Genomic DNA, 25,917 nt, shown 5'->3' on the forward strand with positions numbered 1-25,917 from the left:
AAAAACAAATTAAGAAAGTAAGTTAGTTTCTAAAAATAAATTTAGAAAGTTCCTAACCTAAAAATATAAAGATCAGTTAGTTTCTAAAAAAAATTCAGAAAAACCCTAATCTCAGAAAAACGCAACCGTTAATCCCCGGCAACGGCGCCAAAAACTTGTTCACAACCCCAAGTGTAGGGTCGCAATGTAGTAATAATCTCAGTAACACCGAGGTCAAATCCACAGGGACTAATCTCATGTGTATTCTAAAAGTAAATAGAATCAAAACTAGAAGAAGATCTAAATCTAAATTGAGAATAAAAGGAAGCAATTATGAAGTATTTAATTAGAAACTTAAGAATTCAAAGGTGTGAACTAGGGTTTCTAGAAATCCTTGCAGCTGTTAAGATCTTTCCTTATTTGATTCAAGGAATACAATTGGAAGATATATCAATAAGATCATATTTGAACTTCCATTAACCTAATTCTCAATGGATGGGAGTTGTGAGGATTAGAAGTGATTCCATCATCTGACCATGCCCAGGAGACAATGGAAAACAACAAGATATACCAATCCCATATCCAAAAATAGGAGAATTGTGAAGATTAGAAGAGATCCCATCACCCAACCATGCCCAAGGGACGATGGTGAACAACAGGAATTTCTAACTTCACAATCTCAATTCAGAAAAAGAAGATACTCAAAGCAATCGTAGATCCATTGTAACTTGAGTCACAACAAACCATTAAAAACTAAATTATTCCTTCCTTAAATATCAAATTAGAATCAAAGAAGTTTAATAAGAATAAGAACAAAATAAGAAAAACATCCCAATCATGCTACAAGCTTCACCCCTTAGCCCTAGCTAAGGGACTTAGCCAACCATAGTAGTTTCCAGAAAATCACAAAACTACCTCAAATTTATGCACTCCGCGTAACTCTGCGTAATGCCTTCAATGTCATCGAAGGGGTTTGAATCCGAAAGTCGCGTCTTTTTGATCTTTCGAACTATGTAAGTCTTAGTGTCATCGAACCTTTCTTCAATGTCATCGAGAAGTCCTTCGATGCCATCGAAGGGTCTTCGATTCATCGAGAATGTATCCAAAATAGTCCAGCAAGTTGCTTCAATTTCTTCAATAAATTCAATGCCATCGACCTGACTTTGATGTCATCGAGCATCTTCTTCGAGTCATCGAACATGACTTCGATTCATTAAGAATTGCATCCAATATGTCCAACGACCAACTTGATTTTCCTGTGAAAATTCAATATCATTGAACTGTGTTCAATGTCATCGAATGATGTCTTCGATGTCATTGAATAGGGGTTAATGCGACAGATATTGAAGTGAGTTTCAGCACTTTGTTCTTCCGATTTCCTTCCTTCTCCACTTGGTTTTCTTGGATCTTGGGGTCTTGAAATCTTCAATATTGGTCTCCAAAGATCCATTCTTTGCTTTGGCAATTCTTGAGCCTTAAATTCATTCTTTTAGCATTCTTTTCAATCCAAGCTCTTAAACTCACCTTGCAACACAAACATGTATTAAATCTACCATTAAGCTTTATCATGTTCATAAAACCAAGATATAAATGTTGGAAAATATGCAATATTTGAGTCTCAACGGAGTCCTATTGTTTGTTGGTGAGAGGTGAGCTGGTCAAGAAGGAATCACGACAGCTACTGGATTTATCAGTGGTATACATGTGGCCCCTATGGAAACAAAAAACCAACCCAATACTTTTAAAGTAATGAATAGGATCTCGTAAAACACTCTTAGGAGACAGGAGTGATAATGGCATTGGTAGAGAAAGAAGTAGACGTGGAATCCATGAGCATTTTAGAAGATGTAAAGCTAGTGTCGCAGGAATTCAAGGCGATTGTGCTCGTCGAACTTCCGGATGAATTGTCCCCTATATAGGAGATTGGTCTTAATTAGGTTGAGTTTGTCTTCAACACCATGATAAATCAATCTACTGACTAAGCCCAATTTAAGGTTATGTTTGCCCGACTTCCTAAACCTGCACTTTCCTTGTTTATATTGCCTAAACTACTTGGAATAAGCGTTGCGGCAAAGAATATGCCCGTTCAGGTAGCAACTATTCATGCAATGTCCATGAGAAATCAGACAAGCCTACTACAGGGTATAAGGTAGACGCTAATAATTACTTAGTACCCAAAATTGAATACGTAATGTGAACCAAGTCCATTGACGAACTCGAGGAAGTTGAACACGTGTCGTGAGCCAAACTTGAGGACGGGTTTTCTTCAACAGGAGGGGTCTGATGTAGGATGAGGATTAAGCACATTCCTAACACACATGGACTGAAAGAAGCCCAATGAGAAATCGACAAAATTTTAGTATTGTTTGAACAGTCGACATGTCAAAATTCTAGATTGCTTGCTAGCTGATTTTTACCAGTTTAGACAGGTCAAAATACTATTCATAGGTTTGTTGGATAGGTCAAAATTCACAAAATTTTTTGTTTAAATCTTTAAACATTTTTTGGCCGTTTCGACCTGTCGACTCAACATATCGACGACAAGTCAACAGACAATGAAAATTTACATGTTTTTCAGAATTTGTTTCCATATTTGATTAAAACTCTTTGATTGTATTTTTAGTTTGTTTAGGGTTATTTAAAGGGTGTTAAACTCATTTTCTGTAGCTCAATTATTAGTCAATCAATAAAATTCTTAGAAGCTATTCTATTTTCTCTTGTGGATTCAAGTGGGTCTTGTAGATTCAAGACCTTTATCGATCGAGGAAGACAATGCTCGACCTCATCACGTCTTCCCATGTGTCATTGAGGCTATTGAATAATTTAGATTAGGCTTTCCTTTTTGTTTTTCTCTTCATCCATGTGGGAGTCACCTTATAAACACATGCGGCAAGCCCCAAAAGGGTTTCAGTTGTAGGTATTTCTATCCCCACCATTGAGCCCCACATTTTTTTGTGGTGGGTGACAGTAAACCATTGGAAACTAGGACATTTTGTTACTAGAAAAACTTTAGATGTTTTTGTGCATTGTGGTGGATAATACATAATGACTTAGAAATTAATCCTATAAGGTGATGTTTAAGTACCATACAACGTGCTCATAAGGTCACACAAACCTGAATGAAAGGAAAAAAAAAATATCACCTTGGTATAAAACTTTTGTGCTCCCAACAAGTTCTTAATAATGCACGCATAATATTGACAATTTCCCATGGTTTGGTCTACTTAAGCTCAAGACTTGCTATATTTTTGGGTTCATGTTGTAAAGTAAGCTACCAAAATAGATGGACTACATGGATAAAATATATACATCAACGTAGGCCTACAGAGCTTGGCCCACATCATGCTGCAAGGATATTCCTAGAGACAGGTGATGCGGGCAATTTGCCTCCCCTTCACATGCGATGCTGAGGTACAAGATACACTTGCCATGTTGGCACATGTGATGTGAGTAAACATGCATACAGTGAGTGAGTTGCACGTGTGTCGCGTGTAAAAGTGGAGAGGGAGTTGCGTGTGGGGTTAATAAACCTCCCTAATCGAACAATCAGTTGTTTATGCATGGCCTCTAATTTTTCTAAAGTTTGGCACCCTCACATAGCAGAAAGGAGTTTAGTCCTATGGTCAACCAATTCTTCACACCCCTCTTCATTCAACTGTTGATGTAATGTTTGTGGGGCTCACAAAGTAAGTCATGTGATTTACACTAAATATAAGCAGATCCATTGGACCACACAAAAAGAACATGGTTCTTCCATCTGCTCGACTTGCATAGATGTCCATGTTAGCTCATGAAATAGAGGGAATTATTTATAAAATTCTTTTATATCCACTGAGTAAACAATACATATGGAAAGAGATGATTGGAAAATTACAAATAGTCGACAATTATTATCTTGTGATTGAATTTTTAAATTTTCTAAACTATAAAGAAAATATTAAAAATCAAATGCTATTTTCATCTTCTTCTCTCTTACTATTAATTGTTAGTAAATACCAATCATGTAGTTTTCTCATGTTTCATCTCTTATCTCTTATATTGGCCAATCTCCCTCTTTCTTTATTTTCTCGTCTCGCATTCTTCTCTTATAGTGAATAGTTTGTGTGAAAAACTCCCCATACTTATTATACCTAGCTTAGACCGCAACACATGAGATGCATAAGTTGGGTCTGGATCCAACTCATTAAATAAAAGGGTCAAATTATTTCGGTTTGGACCCAACATAGATTAGTGGATTTGGTTTGGGGCCAAGAAATTGTTTTCTAGATGTCTTCAATTTGTATATGAAATAAGGGTCTTCAGTGATTGACTAGGCTGATTGATCGATCGAGTGAACTCCAGATTATACAGATTGGTCTCTGGACAGTTTTGGACATGATCGATCGATCGACAAGTCAGGTTGATTGATCAAGGAAATTTGGAAAATACTCGTAGACTCTTTGAACACTTTTGAGTATGTTCGATCGCTATAACATGTGGTACTCGATTGATCAATGCTTAGATCGACGTGTGCACAATTTTTGAAGGGAGGCTAGGTTTTTCTGAAGGGTTTCGCACAAGTAAGTTTGATCTACCTCTTGTAATTCATTTTTTGTAGTAGATTTCATTATCAAAATCTTTCTTGTACGTGATGAAATCTTTCTCCAATATTCTGTATTTCAAGAAGCAATTCTATAACTTAAAGATGGTGGAAAGGTTTGATATTAATGAACAAATCAATGTATTCAATATAGTGAATAGTTTGTGTGAAAAACTCTCAATACTTATTATACCTGACTTAGACTACAACACATGAGATGCATAAGTTCGGTCCAGATCCAAGTCATTAAATAAAAGGATCAAATTATTTTGCCTTGGACCCAACATAGATTAGTGTAGTGAAGTATCCTGCAACTATGAGCAATGAAGAGTAGGAGAACATGATGAAAGAGCGAAAACCTCGATTCAATTGTGTCTATTTTATGACATCATTGATCAAAAGACTACCATAGGGTAATTCATTTTTATAATAGATTTTCTTATCAAAATCTTTCTTGTACGTGATGAAATCTTTCTCCAATATTCTGTATTTCAAGAAGCAATTCTATAACTTAAAGATGGTGGAAAGGTTTAATATTAATGAACAAATCAATGTATTCAACCAATTACTTTGCAAGTTGACGAGTGTGCAAGTGAAGATTATCGAAGAAGATTAAGCCCCAATTCTATTGAAGTCTCTTCTAAGGTCTTACGAGAGTCTTATAGATACTATGTTCCATATTAGGGAGACCATAGACATTGAAACTACCATCTTAACCCTTCATTCGAAGTAGTTGAGAAAGAAAGACAATGGTGATGGTTCCTCTACGAATGCGTAAGTTGCTAGGGGAAGAAATTCTAAGCAGGATAAGAGAAACTCGCGATCTCGGTCAGAGTCTAAGAGCAGGGGGAAGATGAAGTGCTAGAATTGTGGGAGACATTGCCATATGAAGAAGGATTGTCAGAATCCTAAAGCTTAAAGAGGGAAAAAATCAAATGAAATGTTGAAAGAATCCAATGCAGCGAAATCCATTGAGAGGGTAAGTGGTTGTGATGTTTTGAATACATCCAAATTCGGGTATCACAACAATAAGTGGATTTTGGATTCAGGAGCTTCATATCACATGACTTTTCAACGGAATTAGTTCACCAATTACAATGAGTGTGTTAGTGTTTGAGTGTTTATAAGAAATGACTTTGCCTGTAAGGTTGTTAGTGTCAGAATGATGCACATTAAGATGTTTGATGGAACGGAGCGTATCGTAATGGATGTGAGAAACGTTCCAAAATTGAGGAAGAATCTAATATCTCTAGGGCCTCTCGATGCACTTGGATGTAAGTTCACCAATTATGATCATGTCCTAAATGTTTCAAAGAGGGCAGTCATTGTGATGAAAACACAACGGAGTGGTAACCTTTACAAGATGATCGAAAATACCATAATGAGTGGATCTGCAACATTTGTAGCAAAGTCCACATCGTTATGTTTATAGCATGCACGTCTAGGCCATGTGAGCGAGTGCGATATGAAGGTACTTTTTTACCATTGCTTGATTTTTGCATTTAAAAGTGTTGATTTTAATATATGCAAGCATTATATATATGGTAACTAATCACGGTTGCTTTTTTAATTTGAAAAACATCTATGTAAGGTTGTTCTAGATAATGTGCATTCTAACATTTGAGGGTCATTGTCCATAGTTTCTAGGGGAGGATCATCGTTCTTTGAGACATTCATAAACGATTTTTCCAGAAAGGTGTGGGTTTATTTTTTTAATAAATAATCTAATGTTTTCGTCACCTTCAAGAAGTGGAAGGCGATGGTGGAAAAGTAGACAGTATGGAAGTTGAAAGTGTTGATGACAGATAATGTTGGAGAATTCACTTTGGATGAATTTAATTAGTTTTGTAAAGATGAATGGATCATTCGGCATAACACAGTTAGGCACATACTAGAGCAGAATGGTATGGTGGAAATGAATCAGACTCTCTTAAAGAGATCCTGAACTATTTTAAGCAATGTTAGGTCAGGCAAGGAGCTATGAATTGAGGCCATTATCATAGCTTTCTACTTAGTGAATTAGTCCCCTTCTATGTCGATTAACTGTAAAATTTCAAACGAAGTGTTTAGTTGTCATGATGTAAACTATTTAGGGCTAGGAGTATTTGGTTGTGACTCTTACTCTTATGAATGTTAGTTGAGAGAGATAAGCTAGATTAAAAGGCGAAGAAGTATATTTTTGTGGGCTATAGTGATTGTGTGAAGGGATATAAGTTGTATGACCGGGTCACATGGAAGATCATGATTAGCTGTGATTTCAGATTTGATGAGGATTCCTTATTCCGCAACGATGAATGTAAGGAAACTGGAAAGTTAGTGGAAATTGACATTGAAATAGAAAAGGGTGACACACAACAATAAGTTGAGCCGTAAGAAGAGGTACAAGAGTAGGTGGAGCACCCACCTATGAGGAGAAATCCACCAAGAGTTGCATATTACCGGTAAGATATAGAAATGACTCAAATATTGCATTATCCTCATTATGAATGAGGGAGATCTATCTACCTTCCAATAAGCATTGGATGACATGTATACTAAGAAGTAGATAACAACGATGTAAGATGAATGAAATTTTTGTATAAGAATGAGATGTGAGAGCTGGTGGAGCATCCCAATCGGGTGCAAGTGAATTTACTAGAAAAAATAGGACAGATACAATGCAAGATTGGTTGTATATGGGCATACTCAGAAAGAAGGCGTCGACTTCAGTGAGATCTTCGTGCATGTTGTTAAGTGGGAATCAATTAGATTTGTGTTGGTGTTGGTTGTCCAATACAATCTGGAACTAGAATATATGGATGTAAAGACTATTTTCCTACATGGAGAACTAGAAGAGAAAATCTACATGAAACAACCGGAAGTATTTGAACTGCAGGGTTAAAGAATAAGGTTTATAGGTTGAGGAGGTCGTTGTATGGCTCGAAACAATCACCTTGGTAGTTGTATAAGAAATTTGATACTTTCATAACAAGTTAGTAGTTTACCAGAAGTGAATATGATCATTATGTCTACTTCAAAGAACAGAGTGATGGAAAATTCATTGTACTAGTATTACATGTTGATGAGATACTTATCGCCAACCATATCATGTTTGAGATCAATATATTGAAGACTCAATTATTATATAAATTCAAAATGAAAGATTTGAGGGCTAGAAAGAGGATTCTCAATAATGATACACACAAAAAATAGGGAGAAGAGCATGTTGTAGTTGTCTCAGGATGAATACCTTGAGAAGGTATTGGTAAAGTTTCGGATTGATAAGGTTAAACCAATTAGCACACCCTATGTTGCTCACTTGTTGCTTTCTTTAGAGCAATGCTCCATTGTAGATAAAGAAAAATAGGTTATGCCTTGTACGCCCTATTCGAACCCAGTTGGTAGTTTGATGTATGTCATGGTCTTTATGATACTAGATATTTCACATGTAGTCGATGTTGTGAGCAGATACATGTCAAATCCTGACAAGCAGTATTAGAAGGTAGTGAAATTGCTACTTCGATATCTATAAGGTACAATGGATTACGTCTAAACATTTAAAAAATTAGAGAAAAAATTAGTAGACTAGTTTTCTACCAATTAAACAAGGAATGTGAACAATAGAAGGTCAACTTCTAATTACTCATTTGTACTAATGGGTGGAGCTATCAGTTGGATGTTGAAGCTTCAATATATGGTTACTCTTTCCACAACTAAAGCTGAGTATATGACAGTAACGAAGGCTTTTAAAAAAGTTGGTTGGTTACATGGAATGATGAATGAGGTAAGTCTTCAGAAGGAGGCCATGCCAATTAATTGTGACAGTGAAAGTGTGAACAACTTGGCGAGGAACTTGGTTTACCATTCTAAAACTAAACATATTGATGTTTGTCATCATTTTATCCGACAGTCATTTAAGGAAGGCGATGTTACTCTCGAAAAAAATCTACAGGAGTAAGAATCCGACAAATATGCTTACGAAGGTGATTCCTAAAGATAAGTTCATATTCCGTTCTACTTCTTCGGGTTTCGAAAAGGTTTGATGAAGATAGAGTGCACATGAAAATCCACATCGATGGTGAATCTCTAATGGATGCAATTAGAGTTGGAGCTTGGAATTGTGGTTCATAATGATTGAAGTCATGGTAGAAATTATGGCCTGGATGTCTTCAATATATACATGAAATATGGGTCTCAAGCAATTGACAAGGTTGATTGATCAATCAAATTGAGCTCTAGATTATACCGATTGGTCTCTAGATAGTTTTGAAAATAATCGATCAATCGACAGGTTGAAAAATTCTTATAAACTCTTTGGAAACTTTTAAACATGTTTGATTGCTTGAACATGTGGTGCTCGATCGATCAAGGATTACTCAATCAATGTCGATCAATTGATGCTTAGATCAATGGCATGTGCAATTTTGTGTAATTGTGCAATTAGTTTCCTATTCCAATTGATCTATTATAAATATGGGTGTAATTCGAGATTAACATAACAAGAAGAGAGCTTAAACGTTTCTCAAAGGGTTTTGAAGGTAGGGTAGTATTTTTTGAAGGGTTTCGCATATGTAAGTTTAATCTCTCTTGTAATTCATTTTTCACGGTAGATTTTGATGTCGTTTTGTGTCATAGATTTTTTCCCACGAGATTTTTTTTATTATGTAAAATCGCGTGTTTCTGTGCATGTTTTGTTGTGTTTCTCTTTCGATTGTTTGATTTGAATTTGGAATTTTCTTCCGTAGATTCCTAACAGAAACATACTCATTTATTAAATGAGTAGGGTCCAAGACATCCCTCGACCTGACCCAACCCGACATCCGCACTTTAGGAAGGCTAAATCAAATGATGCTCGCAGTCATATGCCAAGCCTGAAATTTAAGCTTGTAAGCTGGATGTGTGCTTTCCTTTGTTTGCAAGTAAATGGATTTCATGGCCTTTTGAATTGAAACCCCTGTTAAATCTAAAAACATGCCAATTCATGATCATCGCATACATTCTCATGTCTTTGGGCTTGATAAATAAACAAGTTAGACACAAATGAACTCTAACCCAGCCCATTGCCACTCCTATAACCACCAATGGGTGGTTATAAAATCAAAGGTTTGAAAGAATGAAAATGGTTAGAGAAACAAATGGCAAGGCAAAATAGGATGGTTAGGATATGCTCCATCCACAATGCTAGGCATAATTTGAACCGTTGGATTGACATATGTGTGAAATATGTAAAATGGATGAGTGGCCACCATTTAATAAAATGTATGTAATGAACAGTATGGTCTTGTCCTCTCTTTCATGAGATACGCTACACTCTATCCCTTATAATTGGTCCATATGTAGTCATGTTCATCATATCAATCTCAACTATATGGGGAGCTGTTGGGTGCACCCAAATCACGCAGCAAATGCATCTCAATTTGTTTGAAAGAGAATTGAATCCCAAAGCAAGGCATATCTTTTTCCTTTCCTTTTCCCTTCGTTTTCTTTCTTACTTTTCTCTCAGAGATGGTTGTTAAGGTTTCATTGAGTTCCATGAACCTCTTCCCCATGCGCATAGGTTGGGAAGAGAGAAATGATGCCAACCCTTCATTTTTGTTTGGGGCATTATGATGAGTATAATGAATCCAAGCTGTCCAAAACCCTTCATCTAACCTGTGCTGTGGTCCACCAGTGTTTTGCGTCAAGCCGATTTTAGGGCCCTGGCACTAATATGAGGGAACACATCTGATGGACCGGTTGGATATGTACAGAACAGACACCACAACTGTACAGTGGTACTGGTCCATTCACTGTTGAAAACCTTAAGTGGAGGTCTTAAAAGAAATAAAAACAAAAAACAAAGGGGTTGGTCCATTTACTGTTGAAAACCTTCTTTCACTTTCTCTGCATGTGAATATAACAGTTCTTTCCCTCCATTTTTTTCTGTCCCTGTCAAAAATCTCTCCCCGATTTCTCTCCATCCCTTCTCTATTTAGGTTGTGCGTGCCACTTCCCTTGCTATATCTAAAACCCATACTTCTTATTTCAATTTTAATTACTTTTATGCCGCATGTATAACTTCTTGTGCCTGTATGGCACTCTACAGGGTATGAAAGTTTGGTCAAAACTCTGGTTATGAAGGTTTTGGGCTACAACTCAGCTCGGCTATTTTCCAAGCCTAGTCTGAGTGCACCCTCATTCAACCTAGCTAGGTCGTGGCTTGGTCTCAGGCTTGAGTTTTAGGCCCAATAGCTGGCTGTGTTGGGCCTTTGCTTTGGAGCCTTTTTGAAGACCTAACAGCTTGGTGAAGACCAGTGTTGTGGCCTGTGGACCAATCTCAGGCCATCTTGTTATATTGTGGTTTGGGCTTGGAATTAGGTCATCCACTCATGGGTCAGGCCAGAAACAATTTGAAGCAGCCCAGGCCAGGCCAGGTGCAACCCTAGGGCCTGATTCCTAGATAATTAGCCCAATTTAGTAGGTTATGAGATATTTATCAGAATATTTCCTGCTAAGCCTTAATTTCGTGGGCTTGGACCTGAAATAAAGTGAATTACCACGGCCCGAGACTGAATTTTATCCCTTTCAAACTTAAGTAAATTTCAAGGACAGAACACTGGTAACCCCTCACCCACTAAAAACATATATTGATACAGCCTCTGGGGCGGGCCTAGCCACAAGTAAACATGCTTCATTCACTATTCACCAACCATAACATCCACAGCTATCCACATATTGAGGGATTTGGTATCACAAGGGTGGGAAGATTCTGACCCATTTAAGAGTGTGTTCGGGTCATTTGATTTTCCGTCCTTTCTTTATAAAAAGTGACTTTCACAGGCCATATAAGTCGAGTCTCATCATTGGATCAGGAAATCCAATCTAGGGCCCACTAAATGTGCAGTGATTAGAACTGATAATAGGAGGGCTCTTTCAAAATGCTAAACAAAAAGACTGTTACCTTTTGGCTGCAGACATGCACTAGTGTTTTTCTTTTTTAATTTTATTTATTAATTTTATATTTGGATTTAACAGACCACAGAGTCCCTTCATCCACATCTCTTTCTAACATAAAAAGCTTTATTTCTTTCTTTCTTTTTCAATAAAGAATACCGATTCAACTAATCAACGAAAGAAACCCAATTCCAAAAGCAGGGGCCCCTTGGGAGACGGTAAGGAGCAAAATACAAGGAGAGACAAAAGAAAAATGAAAAGAAAAGACCCACATCAAAGGCCATGAAATGAAGGACCCCACTTTGGACAGTCTGTGCACTAAAATCTTCTAACATTGGAAAAATTCTAATTGCTCAATACAGTAACAAGGCTAAATATTATATTAAATCAGTCATATCTAGCAAACTGGGATGAGTTTTTTGACATATCATATATGATTTTGGGGTAGGAAAACCTACTTAAGAAAACCAACCTAGGTTGCGCACGCTAGATTCGTGAGATTCCATTTGATCAACGTTCAAAAAGTCCCGTTTTGTTTTGTTTTTACTATAAATAGTAATTTTTAGTTCAGGTATAACTCTTGATCGTTTGAATTTTAGAAGTCATGCCCAACATTAAAGGGGCTTTGGAAAGTTAGGAGAATAGCATGGTTGGGCTAAATTGGATACTTACTATTTTTGGCCGAAAACTACAAAGTCTAGCAGGAATAGTCTCTAAATAGTTAGTTTACTATTTATAGTAAGTTATTTTTTTAGGGTGTTTGAGACGTCTAAGTCTAAAACTCCATCCTAAGGTTGAGCTCATTATTTAAAGAGTTGTAATTTCATTTTTTTATCATCAATCAAATTATTTCTAATTTATTAGGAATTATTCTTGCTTTTATTCTGCATGGATTCAAGGAAGCTTTGGGAGGAGTCTAGAGAGCTCCGTGAATTCAAAGTAGTTATACCCTAAGGAAGACGGTGATGGACCTCACCACATCCCTCCTTGCATCATTGTCTTAACAGAAACAAAAAATGGTATTCTGGCTTTGTCAAGGTTGGATGATTGATTCCCATGATCACATTAGCCCAAGGTTTTCAACCAAACGACTAATTAACATTTGGTTTAAAATAAGGTCAGAAATTTGAGGACCAGTATTTATGTACTTAATTATAAAGTATGAATGGCTCTCGTTATATGAAAGAATGCTTCCATTTTTAACAAAACAAACTAGAAAAACACCAAAAAAATATCTGCATCATATAAGAGCTGTGGTACTCAACAAAGACAGAGCTCCAGAGAACCGAAAATGCTACATCTTGACTAGATTGGAGCACATCAACTCAAGAACCTACATCCCTAAGGATAGCAAATAAAGTAACCTATAGCAGGAAGCCAATGTGGGATTAAACCCAGAACACAATAACGAACATGTAACATCGGTTGACGTAGATAGAAGTATGCTAATGAAAATGTCATTGTTTCCCAAGCAGTAATTAGATCTTCTAGGAACTGCACCAATTGGATTGTGTGTGTAGACAGTGGCATGTGGAAGCTAATTATGCACTTTGGTGGGGGATAAAGATGGATTGTTTAGGCTCATCAAGTAGCATAGAGGAATAAGGAGAAACAAGTTTTTAAATGTTTGGGGGCATGGACCATCTGTGGGTGGATGTGAATTCTTTTTGTATTTCAATTTTAGATTCAAGGTCATGGGCTATTGATAAGCATAAATGCAGACAGTGTAAGTGCTTGGAATGATTTATGAGGAATTATGTTTGAAGAATCACGTCACCACATATAATATATAAAACAGTTGAAATGGCTTATGGCTGCTACAACTGATGAGAAAATGATAGCTTGATCTTGGATTTAGGAGTCAGGGGTGTTGAAAGTCGTCGTTGAGTTAAGAATTCCAGTAGGTAGCATAGAGTTAATGGGTTAGTAGCATGAGTTTTGGGTTTCCTCTTCTTGAAACCTCAAGAAAATTAAAACCATTTTATATAATTTGCACTACACAAATTAGCAATGCTCAACTTTCTTATATCACAAATTATTAAATGGACAATCTTCTCAATTACATAATTCTCTTTTGCATTTGTTCTTCCAGAAATACAGTTGTGAAATTGATTAAGCAATTCATTGCTCTGTTTTTTCTTCTCTTTTTTTCTTCCTCTGTAAAGTGGAACTTAATTCCTTTCAAGACGGGATGTATAATCCACCGTTTTTCTAAAAGCATAACTCTACTTCCTTTCAAGATGGAAAGTATAATCCACCATGATGTATGTGCCTTATATCCATACCGTCAATCCATTTTGAAAGCTCATTTTAGGACATAAACCTGAAAATGAAGTAGATCCAAATCTTAGGTGACCACACCACATGAAACAATGGCAATTGAACACCCACCATTAAAACCATCATGGAGGCCACCAGGTTTATTTTCCATCCAACCTGTTGATAGGGTAAAAAAGATCTGGATGAAGGGACTATACAAATATCAACATGATCCAAAACTGGTGTGGCCCATCAAAAGTTTTTAATGGTCAATCACCATAGTTTCTTGTGGTGTGGTTTACTTGAGATCTGTATCTGTGTCATTTTTGGGGTAATTCCTTAAAATGATCTGTCAAAATGGATGTACGGCGTGGATGTAAGGTACATACATCAAGGTGGGCCCGATGCTCAAGGATCCACAAACCTTGGTGGATCCGGATCCGGAGATCACTGAAGCGGAGGCCGTGGGGCTACCTATAATATGATTGTCAAGGATTCTAAACATGGACGACTGATGAATACTCCAAGCAACTGTGGGCCTACATGCAAATGTGATACACAACCATATTGGAAATGGAAATCCCAGTTCACTTTTGATGGACCCATCAATTTGTTAAGGATTCCATATAAGGACGAGTGATGAATACTCCAACTAACTATGGGCCTACATGTAAATGTGATACCCGACCTTAATGTAAATGGAAATCCCAGTTCACTTTTGATGGACCCATCTTTAACAAACTGAACTTAGCCAACAAACAAACATTAGCCACATGATGGACAATAAAATTGATGGTGGGCTCCACATGATAGGCGGTGGATATTGAAGATGGCCCCACATGATAGGAAATAAAATTGATGGTGGGCTCCACATGATTGATGAGCAACATCAAATGTGGGCCTTATATTATGGACAATGCACATCAGAGGTTAGCCCCTAATGATGAATGACCCGCATCCAAAGTACCCGCATGATGGATGGCCCACATTAGAGGTGGGGCCCACACAATGAACAATTCACGTCAAAGGTTGGCCCCACATGATGGACGATAGATGTGAGGGAAGTAAACCAAGCAAATTTGAGGAATAAATACTTATAATGTTGGAAACCAAATATTCTTATGCACTTTTTGGCTGATAAGTATATTATCTGTGAAATATACTTGTTTGCTAGATGAGTAAAAATTAAGATAAGATACTTGTAGCATAAGTATCTCTATGATGCGGAGCGGGTCATAGACACTTGCATGATAGAGATGGACCAGAGAAGGCTTGATCAGACATGGAAATTAATCAGACCGTCAGAACCTTAAAACAATCGTATCCCACAAACTATAATGAATTTTTTGACGTATCATCTATGATTTTGGGGTAAGAGAAGCTACTTTAGCCAACCAATCCGCTTCGTTGGGTTGCCCATGCAGGATTTGCAAGATTCCATTAGTTCGACGATCAAAAGTCCAATTTATTTTGGTTTTTACTATAAATAGTAAGTTTTAATTCGATCATAACTTTTGATCCTTTGAGTTGTAGGAGTCGTGCCCAATATGAAAAGGGCTTTTAAAAAATTTAGGAGAATAACATGGTTAGGCCAAACTGAACACTTGCTATTTTTGGCTGAAAACCATGAAGTCTAATAAGAATGATGACTGTCTATAAATAGTAAGTTTACTATTTATAGTAAGTCGTGTTTTTTGGGAGTTTGAGTTAGAATTAGAGTCTAAATCTTCATCCTAGGTTTGAGCTCATTTTTTAAAGGTTGTATATTCATTTTATTTTATTTTATCATCATTCAATTTATTTTTAAATTTATTAGAAATTATTTTTATTTTATCCCTCGTAGATTCGAGGAAACTCTGTGAGGAATCCAAAGAGCTCCGTGGATTTGGAGTAGTTATCCCTGTGGAAGACGATGATCCACCTTATCATGTTCTTCCCTGCATCACCCAATAAGGTAGTCCCATGGTAAGGGTAACACCCACTAAGTTGTTATCCCAGTAACACCTAATCCGCTCGCATTTCTTCCCCAACGCATAACTTCCTCTTGCAAAAAGTTTGAAAACAAAAATGGTTAGTGTTACTTTTGATTAGAGACATGTAGCCTTTTCTTTTTTTAATTAATTAATTATTTTATATTTGGATTCAATAGACTATCGAGTCCCCTTCTTCCACATCTCTTTTTAACAAACACCTTTCTTTCTTTCTTTCTTTTAAAATAAGAAGACTGATTCCACTAACGACTGAAAGAAACTCAATACCGAAAGCTAGGGACCCTTGGGAGACGGAAACAAGCGAAATTGGAGAGAGAGAGAGAGAGAGAGAGAGAGAGAGAGAGAGAGAGACAATTATTCATTATTCTTTTTTTAATTATTTATTTATTTTATATTTGGATTCAATAGACCATCAAGTCCCCTTCTTCCACATCAACCGAAAGAAACTCAATACCAAAAGCTGGGGTCCCTTGGGAGACGGCAACAAGCAAAATTGGAGAGAGAGAGAGAGAGAGAGAGAGAGAGAGAGAGAGAGAGAGAGAGAGTTAACATATTTCATAAAAAAGACCAAATATTAAACTTTTAGTATCTCCCAATCTTGATTTTTAGTTTTTGGTGGCATATTTGTTACTTCCGAGATTGGAACACTTGACAAAAGATTGAGCTTTTAGAAGATGACATATCAATGTATATCAAGGGACCTTAGCACTCTAACATACATTATATACAACATTGTTAAAAGAAGTGTTCTTGCTTTGTCAAGGTTGGATGATTGACTCCGATGATCACATTTTCCTAATGTTCTTCAACCAAATGAATTCACATTTGGTTTAAAATAATGGCAGAAATATCTATTTATGTATAGCTTTCGTTATATGAAAGAATGCTTCCATTTTTAACAACACAAACTAGTAAAAGACTGAAAAATATTTGCATCATACAAGTGCTGCAGTACCCTAAAAAAATAAGGCTCCAAAGAACTGAAGATGTTACATCTAGACAATATTGGAGCACATCAACTCAAGAACCTACATTCCTAAGGATAGCAAATAAAGTTACCTATAGCAAGAAACCAATGTGGGACTAAAGCCAGGACACATTAACTAGCACTTACCTGGGTTGACTCTTCTTCTTCTTTTTTTTGCCTAAAAAAATTGTTTGATCTGAGTTGGAAACTGCCATTTTTTTCCCAAGCAATTATTAAATCTTCTAGGAGCGCTAGCTACACCAAACGGATTGTGCGTGTTGGGGAATAAGATGATTTCTGATCATCAAGTACCATAGCAAGATACTCGCAACAAACATCTGATATCCTCTTTTATTCCTCTATTTGTTGAAACAAGGAGAAACAAGTTTTTAAATGTTCGGGGCATCGACCATCTTTGGTGGATGTGAATTCTTTGGCATGCAGTGTTGATGCTTGGAATGATTTATCCACCATCTTTGGTGGATGTGAATTCTTTGGTATGCAATATTATTGGTGCTTGGAATGATTTATGAGAAATTATGTTTGAAGCATCATGTCACCATAAGCATTGCATGGAACAATCTTTTCAACGAGGTATTTCTCTTTTGCATTTGTTCTTCCAAAAAGATGCTGTGAAATTGTTTAGACAATTCATTTCCGTTTTTTGTTTTTCCCCCCTTATAGTCGACCTTTTTCTTTTATCCGTGAACTTTATTTCCTTTCAAGATGGGGAGTATAATCCACCATGGTTTATGTGCCCACTGTACTGTTTATTTGACATCCATTCTGTTGATTATGTCGTACAGGCTTGGATGAAGGGAAAAAACAAAGATCAGCTTGATTCAAAACTTTTATGGCCCAAAAAGTTTTTAATCGTCTACGTTCAATCAACACTGTTTCATGTAATATGGTCCACTTGAGATTAGGATATACTTCATTTTTGAGCTCATACCATAAAATAATCTAAAAAAATAGATGAACAGCATGAATGAAACACATACATCAAGGTGGAGCCCGCAGAGCACTGACCACCAGGGGAGTAGCCAATCCGTTTCCATGAAAAATAATAAATCTAGAGATCAAGTGGACCACATTGCAAAAAAAAAAGCGTGTACCAATGACATCATTTTGGGGTCACTAAAGTTTTGGAGCAATATGATATTTGTTTTCCACTTCATCTAGGTCTGTGTGATTATATGAACAGATTGGATGGGAAATAAACTTTATGGTGGGCCTATGAATATTTTAATGGTGAAAATCACTGTCTCCACTGCTATTTATGGTGTGGTGCACTTGAGATCTGGATACGATTTATTTTTGAGCTCATACTCTAAAATTATATTACCAAATGGACGAAGGGTGTGATAAAATAAATACATCATTATGGGGGCTATGTAATTTTGATCTCCTTTAAACCGTCTGTACAGTCGAGAGCTGGAGTTGCGTCAGCGCTCATCTTCGCATGGACGCGTACTCACACCAGATGGGCCAGTGGTGTGTGGTACACCACATCCATTGGTTTTTTAAGCTCATTCCACTTTAATTATATATTTTATGTAAGCCGTCCATCCATTTTAATAGATCATTTTAGGCTATTATTTCAAAATCGAGGCACATCAAGAGCTCAAGTGAATAGCTTGGATTGAATTCTTTTCATTGAAAACTCCCTAAGGCCAACCCTATGTTTATTTTCCATCCAACCTGTTGGTGTTCACCTCGACCTGGATGAAGGGAAAACGTAAATAATCAAAACTTTTATGGCCCTTAAAAAGCTTTCAATCCCAACTTCTTCCTGTGGTATGGTCCATTGAAGCCTACAATCTACCTTGTGGTCATGCCATAAAATAATATTTTAAAATGGATGGACGGCTTACATAAAATATATAATTAAAGTGGACCCACATAGCCCCTGACATGACAGACGGTCTCTCTCTAGGTACTGGTGGGGTAGTACCCCATAGGCGCGGCCCTTTTTGGACTTGGAATCATCCGATCATAGCTGGTTACTAGACTCCTTATCTCGAATCCACTCTATATATTTGTCACCCCTCACTTTGGCTTTCCTGCATTCACAGACTCTATAATGGAGTTCCCTCCTATGAGCCTAGGGGCATTTTGGTCATTTCTCCTTCTCACTTCCATTCACTTCAATGCTTCTTCGGATCTGACGCTCACTTCTCCAACGAAACTGATCGCGACGCTCTGCTCCACTTGAAACACCTGATAACCGACGATCCTCTCCGTTCATTGAGCTCTTGGAATCATACTCTCCACTTCTGTGACTGGCAAGGAGTTACATGCGGTGGTCACCGCCATCCTCAAAGGGTCACCGCCTTGAACCTCACTGGCCATAACTTGGTGGGCCTCTTATCTCCCTTCATAGGGAATCTCACCTTCCTTGGGAAAATCGGTCTCGCAGACAACCGCTTTCATGGAGCGGTTCCTGAAAAGATTGGCCAGTTGTTTCGCTTACGGTATCTCAGTCTGGACTATAACACATTCACCGGAGAAATTCCAGCAAATCTGATCAACTGTTCGGATCTCCAAATCCTCAATCTTTACGGAAATCAGCTGGCTGGGAGGGTTCCGACTGAGCTTGGCTCTCTGACCAAGCTCACCAGATTGGCCCTCGGTCACAACAATCTTACAGGAAGCATCCCACCTTCACTTGGAAACCTTTCGCCTCTCACTTTCCTTTTTCTCTCAGAAAACAGTCTGGAGGGCATAATCCCGGGTGAGCTCAGCCGGCTGGTAAGCTTAGAGCTGCTTGCAATTGGTTCCAATAAACTGTCAGGTACGATTCCTCCCTCGCTGTACAATCTGTCCTCCATTGAGAATTTGGACGTGGGATGCAACAGATTGCATGGAAATCTTCCACCTAACTTAGGCCTCACTCTTCCTAATCTCCAAATGCTTCTCGTAGGATCAAACCAATTCAGAGGACCAATACCAGTTTCATTATCCAATGCTTCGGGACTTGTAATTATTGACCTTTGTAACAATAGTTTTAGTGGATCTGTGCCTCTGAATTTTGGAAGCCTCAAGGGTCTCTCCCAATTACTTTTGTGGGGCAATGAACTTGGAATTGGGAAAGCAAGTGACTTGAGTTTTCTCATTTCTTTAACCAATTGCAGTAGTTTACGAGTGCTGATGCTAAGCTACAATAATCTCAGTGGTGCGTTGCCTGACTCCATGGCTAATCTTTCGACCCAACTGACATGGTTAAGTTTGACAAATAACAGGATATTCGGTAGCATTCCATCTGGGATTCAGAATCTTATCGGCTTAACAGTACTGGATATGGGGTATAACTTTCTGACCGGTACAATTCCCATTGGCGTTGGGAAGCTTAACAAGGTGCAGAAGCTTGTCTTGACTGGAAATGAATTATCTGGGCACATTCCGTCTTCCTTAGGAAACATCTCCCGATTATACCAACTTTCTTTATATGGAAACAAGCTAAATGGGAGGGTGCCTTCAAGTCTTGGAAATTGTACATACATGCAGTTCATATACCTAGGTAATAATAATCTTAGTGGTAGCTTACCCAAACAACTTTTCAGCTTTCCCTCTTTAATTGTAGTCCAGCTCACAAACAACTCTTTTACCGGTAATCTGCCATTGGAAGTCGGTTACTTGAAAACTCTCTCATTATTGTATGTTTCAAATGACTATTTATCAGGCGAAATTCCAATCTCGCTGGGCAATTGTTTAAGCCTTGAGTATCTCAGGTTGGATGGGAACTTCTTTCAAGGTCCAGTTCCATCAACATTTACTACTCTAAGAGGCCTTCAATCCCTGGATCTTTCAGGCAACAACTTGTCTGGAAAGATTCCACGGTACCTGGAGAACCTTTCTGCCTTGCAGTATCTAAATCTATCTTTCAATAATTTCGAGGGTGAATTACCAAAACAAGGGGTCTTTAGAAATGCCAGTGAAGTTTCAGTACTCAGAAATAGTAAGCTTTGTGGTGGTATTCCACAATTGCAATTGCCTCCATGCTCTGGCCAATCTTCCAAGAAACAGGGGATATCTCGTGCTTCAAAAGTAAAATTCTCCATAATTGGTGTCGTCCTGTGTCTTCTTTCATTATCTTGTTTCATAACCATTCTACATCAGGTCAGAAAGTCGAGAAAGAAACCTTCTGCTTTGCCTTCTGCCGAGGATCATTTTGTCAATGTGTCTTATGCGGAGATCTTTAAAGCAACAGATGGGTTCTCTTCTGCTAATTTTGTCGGCACCGGAAGTTTTGGTGCTATATATAAAGGGTTTCTAGATCGTGTTGGAACTATGTGGCAATAAAGGTCTTCAACCTTCAACGACAGGGAGCTCTGAGGAGCTTTATGGCCGAATGCGAAGCTTTGAGAAGCATTAGACATCGGAATCTTGTTAAGATCTTAACTTGTTGCTCAAGCATTGATTTTAAAGGCAATGATTTTAAAGCTCTAGTTTACGAGTACATGGCAAACGGAAGTCTAGAGAAGTGGTTGCACGGAGATGGTCATGATCAGCTGAAAAGGGACTTGAAGTTTACTCAAAGGCTAAACATAGCTATAGATGTGGCTTCTGCGTTGGATTATCTGCATAATCATTGTCAAACGTCACTCATACATCGAGATTTAAAACCGAGCAATATTCTTCTTGATGATGACATGATTGCTCGTTTGGGTGATTTCAGGCTAGCCAGGTTCTTATCTGAAGTTGGGCACACTGGTTCGATTGGAATGAAGGGATCTATTGGGTACATCCCTCCAGGTAACAATATTTTATCTATTTCCTTACACACACATGCACATACATAAACATCATGATAAGGCCCACAGGAGCCACCAACTCCTTTACTCTGGTGGGAACATCACTCTCTCTGTAAGCCACAAATATATTTCACCCATTAGATGACTTCCAACCTTTCATGTACTTGCAACATCCAATCCGTGCAATAGGTTAGTCCATTGCGAGTATATCCTTGTGAAAAAATAAGCTACATCTACTAATGGAGCAGGTCTGTTTATCAATGGCGAGATATATATAGTTTTCTAGATATGATCCACCTAATGAATGGATGGAGCTGATTTTTGCATCAAGTGATCATCATGGGTGTGCCCAACCTACTGTGGTTGGAAATTGGAAATCGCATTCACTTAAGAGGTTGAAGTTATTCATGGTGGAGCATAACTTGTCCTCGAACCAGATGGACTTTGAAACCTGCTGTCTCTATACACACCCCAAAAGGGGTAGAGACAGCTTGAAGACAACCATGCACAAAAGTAAGGCTGGTGCACTCGTTAGGGTAGCCTGACTACTGCATACTTCAGGAGCATTTCACACTGCACACATCTCGTACAAACCATGTTAGCACTATTTTGCCTGAGTTAAACTTCTTATTATTTTTATTAGTTAGGTAACTACCATAAGGCTTCAATTAACATAGTGAATATATATATATATATATATATATATATGAGCAATGTTCACATAGGATGTTTGCATTTCAACTTTCATATGTTTCACATGCAATGCTTTCTTTTAAAATTTCAAACCTCATCTCTGTATCACGTGTATGGATTTCTTTTTTAATAAAAGGTGATTGTGAGTCACGACATGTGAACATTAGACCAACGATGATGTTAGGCAAGCCACGGTCGTATTGTGAGTCAGACCATCGGCCCTGTTCCTTAATTTCGATGGTTCAGGTTGCCTGATGAGTGGACCATCCTAGTTTTCATCTAATGTTATCTTTACAGTGCATCTCCCACCCATTGCGCAGCTTGAATTTTCTACATAAATGACATAGGCAAATAAAAATGTTGCATGTAAACACATGCTTACAACATCAAATTTCTCAATTTAAAGTTGTCCGGGTTATTAGATGGATGGATTCTCTTTGTGGCACATGTACCACAATAGCACATGCAATTGTGGTACACTGTCATAAAATCCTAGCTATCCATGAGCTGGGGCCATTTCAAACACGTACTGAGATGAAATTATGCTTCCAGGTTGAATAGGAAGACCTGTCTACGTTCAACCCTTGTACCTTGAACATGAAACACTAGTGTTTTTCTAAGTTTCCAAATTTTCCTATACCTGTGGCTGATTAAAGGAAATTCTACAGTATTGTCTCATATTTTTACTAGTGGTTCTTACTTACTTAGGTTTTTATATACCCAATCTATGACTGAGGCCTGTTCTTTAGGTAGGCTCTAGCAAGTGTTTTTCCTTGGCCTGATCATTCTTGTGATAAAGTAGGCCACTCTTGCACATTGAATGCGGAACACTGGTAAATCTTCTAATTGTCTTTTTTTGGAGCATTTAATTGTCCTTTTTTGGGGGCATCCAATATTCATGGTGGGATTACCTGAATGGATGGGTGAAATGTCATACAAACACTATAGTGGGCCCCACACAACCTAGTTAGATGTACAGGTATATGTGTACATAAATTTTCTGTGAAAACCAGCTCTAACTAGAACTCATGCAAACCTTTTGAGAACATGTATGTGATGTGTGCACAAAATCCAATCCATCCAGTAGTTGAGTCACCGATCGAAACTCCTGGGGTCAAAAAACAGGTGGGCTACAAAAAAGAGAGAGGGGATGCCCACCCTTGATTTTTACCGGTGCCCACCTGAGTTGGAAAATAAGGTGTTTTTCTGCTTTTGCCCAACCCTTCATCTAAGCTAAATGAAGGTCTATAGCCTGGATTGCGTGGAATGAAGTTTGCTAAGCTACAGGTGCATATGGGAGCCTATTACACACCATGCCCATGTGTAGAAGTGGTACATGAGTGCAATCTAATCCATGAATAGGGTGGGCACAGCCAAGTACTTGACCAAAACTAGATTCAGACCTGACCTAAGCCTAAATCAAAACGAAGGTACAAGGACCTGATGGCCACCTGAACCAAATTTTATCTTGATCTAGGTCAAAAAATAACCTCAGATATGAACGACTCACATCACGTTAGGCAAGAATCAAACTTGTTGGCATCAAAATCTTATTGATTTTAAAGATTTAGATGTGCCAAGAACTAGTCACTAGCACCTCACATGAATCACACCATAATAAGGTATAAAGAAATCTTTTTTGCTAATATCCTTAGTTAAGATTTGTGTTGAGATGAATAACACCATAATAAGGTATAAAGAATTCTTTTTTGATAATATCTTTAGTTAAGATATGCGTTACATAAAAAATCACAACAATAACTCATGTGTTCACTTGATGATAGAGGTGTTGAGTTCTTTCATTTGAGTACTAGAGTCTGGTCCAATGTAGAACATTTTTGTAGGAATTTACAGGCACACTATTGATGTTATAAACAAAAATGTCGATTACTTGTTCAAATAAATATTCATCTCTCTCTCTCTCGATTACTTGTTCAAATAAATATTCATCTCTCTCTCTCTCTCTCTCTCTCTCTCTCTCTCTCTCTCTCTCTCTCTCTCTCTCTCTCTCTCTCTCTAAATTCAACCTCTGATATTATTTATATCTAAATGGTCACTTACATTCCAATATGACATGTATAAATTATAAAGTATGCGACGGGTAGTAAAGCATCTACACAAGGAGATGTTTACTGCTATGGAATCCTTCTACTGGAGATGATCACCGAAAAGGGGCCAACTGATGACATGTTTAAGAACAATCTAAGCCTTCATCATTTTGCTAAGTTGGCTTTGCCTGAACAAGTAATGGAGATTGTTGACCCACAACTGCTCGTAGAAGAAGCTGAAGTTACTCAGCACAATGAAAATCATGTCAATAGAAGAAATAGAATGCATGACTGCTTGATTTCAATGGTCAAAATTGGTGTGTTGTGCTCTGTAGAATCTCCAAGAGAACGGATGTTGATGAGAGACGTTGTTGTAGAAATGCATGCAATCAAGGACTTGTATCTTGGGACCGGTATTCACCGAGACAAACAAGTTAGGTCACAAATATTAGATGAAGGTTCGTCTTACCTTAGTCATTATTAAGTTATTATTGATAGTTATGTTCAGAAAGATTTCAATTTTTATTTTATTTTTTTATTTTTTTGGTTTGAATACTTTTCTAAACAACCTCTTGATATATTTAGCCTTGGCATAAGAGTGTGTTTGTATTGATAGTGATTATATGAGAAGATGTGTTTCTTTTTCTTTGTTTTATTGTGTGTCGGGGAAGGGAGATTGTATCATGAATTTAATAAGAAAAAGACATCATCTTATTATTATAAGAATGCTATTGGGTTCCAAAGATGTTTAATAACTATTAGAGTTGGGCACAGGATGAGTCAACTCGGCAGACTTGACTCGTCCGACTTGTTCCAATCCAACTCGACCCAAACCGAGTAGGTGAGTCAATCCACCCAATCCGAACTCAAACCAAGTCGAGTTCGGGTCACCTAGTAACTCGACTCAACTCGACCCGAAACGACTTAGTACCAACTCAACTCGATCAAAAACCCAACTTGACCCAAGTCCGGGTTTATATATATATATATATATATATATATATATATATATATATAAACCTAAATCTAATATAACTTACTCGTCGCACCCAACTTGACCTCTCTCCCTCCCTCCTTCCTCCTCTCCTGAGCCTGACAGCCACCCAGCTCTTCAAATAAACTAATTAAGGTAAGTTTATTATAACACCCTGAAAATCGGGGGTTGAGCAGAAGCTCAGCTCCCGAGTTCCAACGCATCACTTATGCAACATAGATAATGATGATTGAATGTTATTCATATTAGTGCATTAAACATGAGTGGGATTATACTAAAACAGCATATTATACTTCAGAGGCAGTTAACTTTCGCAAGCGGAAGACTATGATAAATATATAAAATATATAAACTGTTGTAAGTCTCCAGAGTGTAAACATGTTACCAGGTTAAATATATACATGTATACTCCAAAAATAAATAAAATGAATATACATGGGTGTTCCAAAAGTGCAAAATAACAAGTGTAATGGTGTCTAATCAGCATCCCTATAACCCCGTCGATCAGAACACGGCTCACATGAACCCGCCTGAAAACTGCATGTAAGAGAATGCTTCCTCGTCATCCTTGAAGTTCGGCACCGCCTCGTAGGCATCACCATCACCTGCAGCTAAGACAGGGTCTGGTGGGTGCTTAAAACACCGTCCCATAACATGGGAGTGAGTGATCAACTCAGTGGAACAATAAAGCAAAGGTTAACATGTTATCAATTCAGTTAAGTAGTAATGATAAGGCAATAC

General features: G+C 37.7%; 2 protein-coding genes across 2 annotated transcripts; both read left to right on the top strand.

Moving 5' to 3' along the window:
- Positions 1–1,772: 1,772 nt before the first annotated feature.
- Positions 1,773–20,989, top strand: LOC131254200 (putative receptor-like protein kinase At3g47110). The gene is made up of 2 exons (XM_058255200.1): positions 1,773–1,885; positions 18,763–20,989. Exons 1-2 carry the CDS (start codon positions 1,773–1,775, stop codon positions 20,987–20,989), a joined length of 2,340 nt encoding a protein of 779 aa, XP_058111183.1.
- Positions 20,990–21,147: 158 nt separating this feature from the next.
- On the top strand, positions 21,148–24,666 carry LOC131254201 (receptor kinase-like protein Xa21). Its single transcript, XM_058255201.1, has 2 exons — positions 21,148–21,442; positions 24,245–24,666. The coding sequence occupies exons 1-2, from the start codon at positions 21,148–21,150 to the stop codon at positions 24,664–24,666; spliced, it is 717 nt and encodes a 238-aa protein (XP_058111184.1).
- The last annotated feature ends 1,251 nt before the right edge of the window (positions 24,667–25,917 follow it).

Source organism: Magnolia sinica, chromosome 8 (genome assembly GCF_029962835.1).
Source record: "Magnolia sinica isolate HGM2019 chromosome 8, MsV1, whole genome shotgun sequence".
NCBI lineage: Eukaryota > Viridiplantae > Streptophyta > Magnoliopsida > Magnoliales > Magnoliaceae > Magnolia > Magnolia sinica.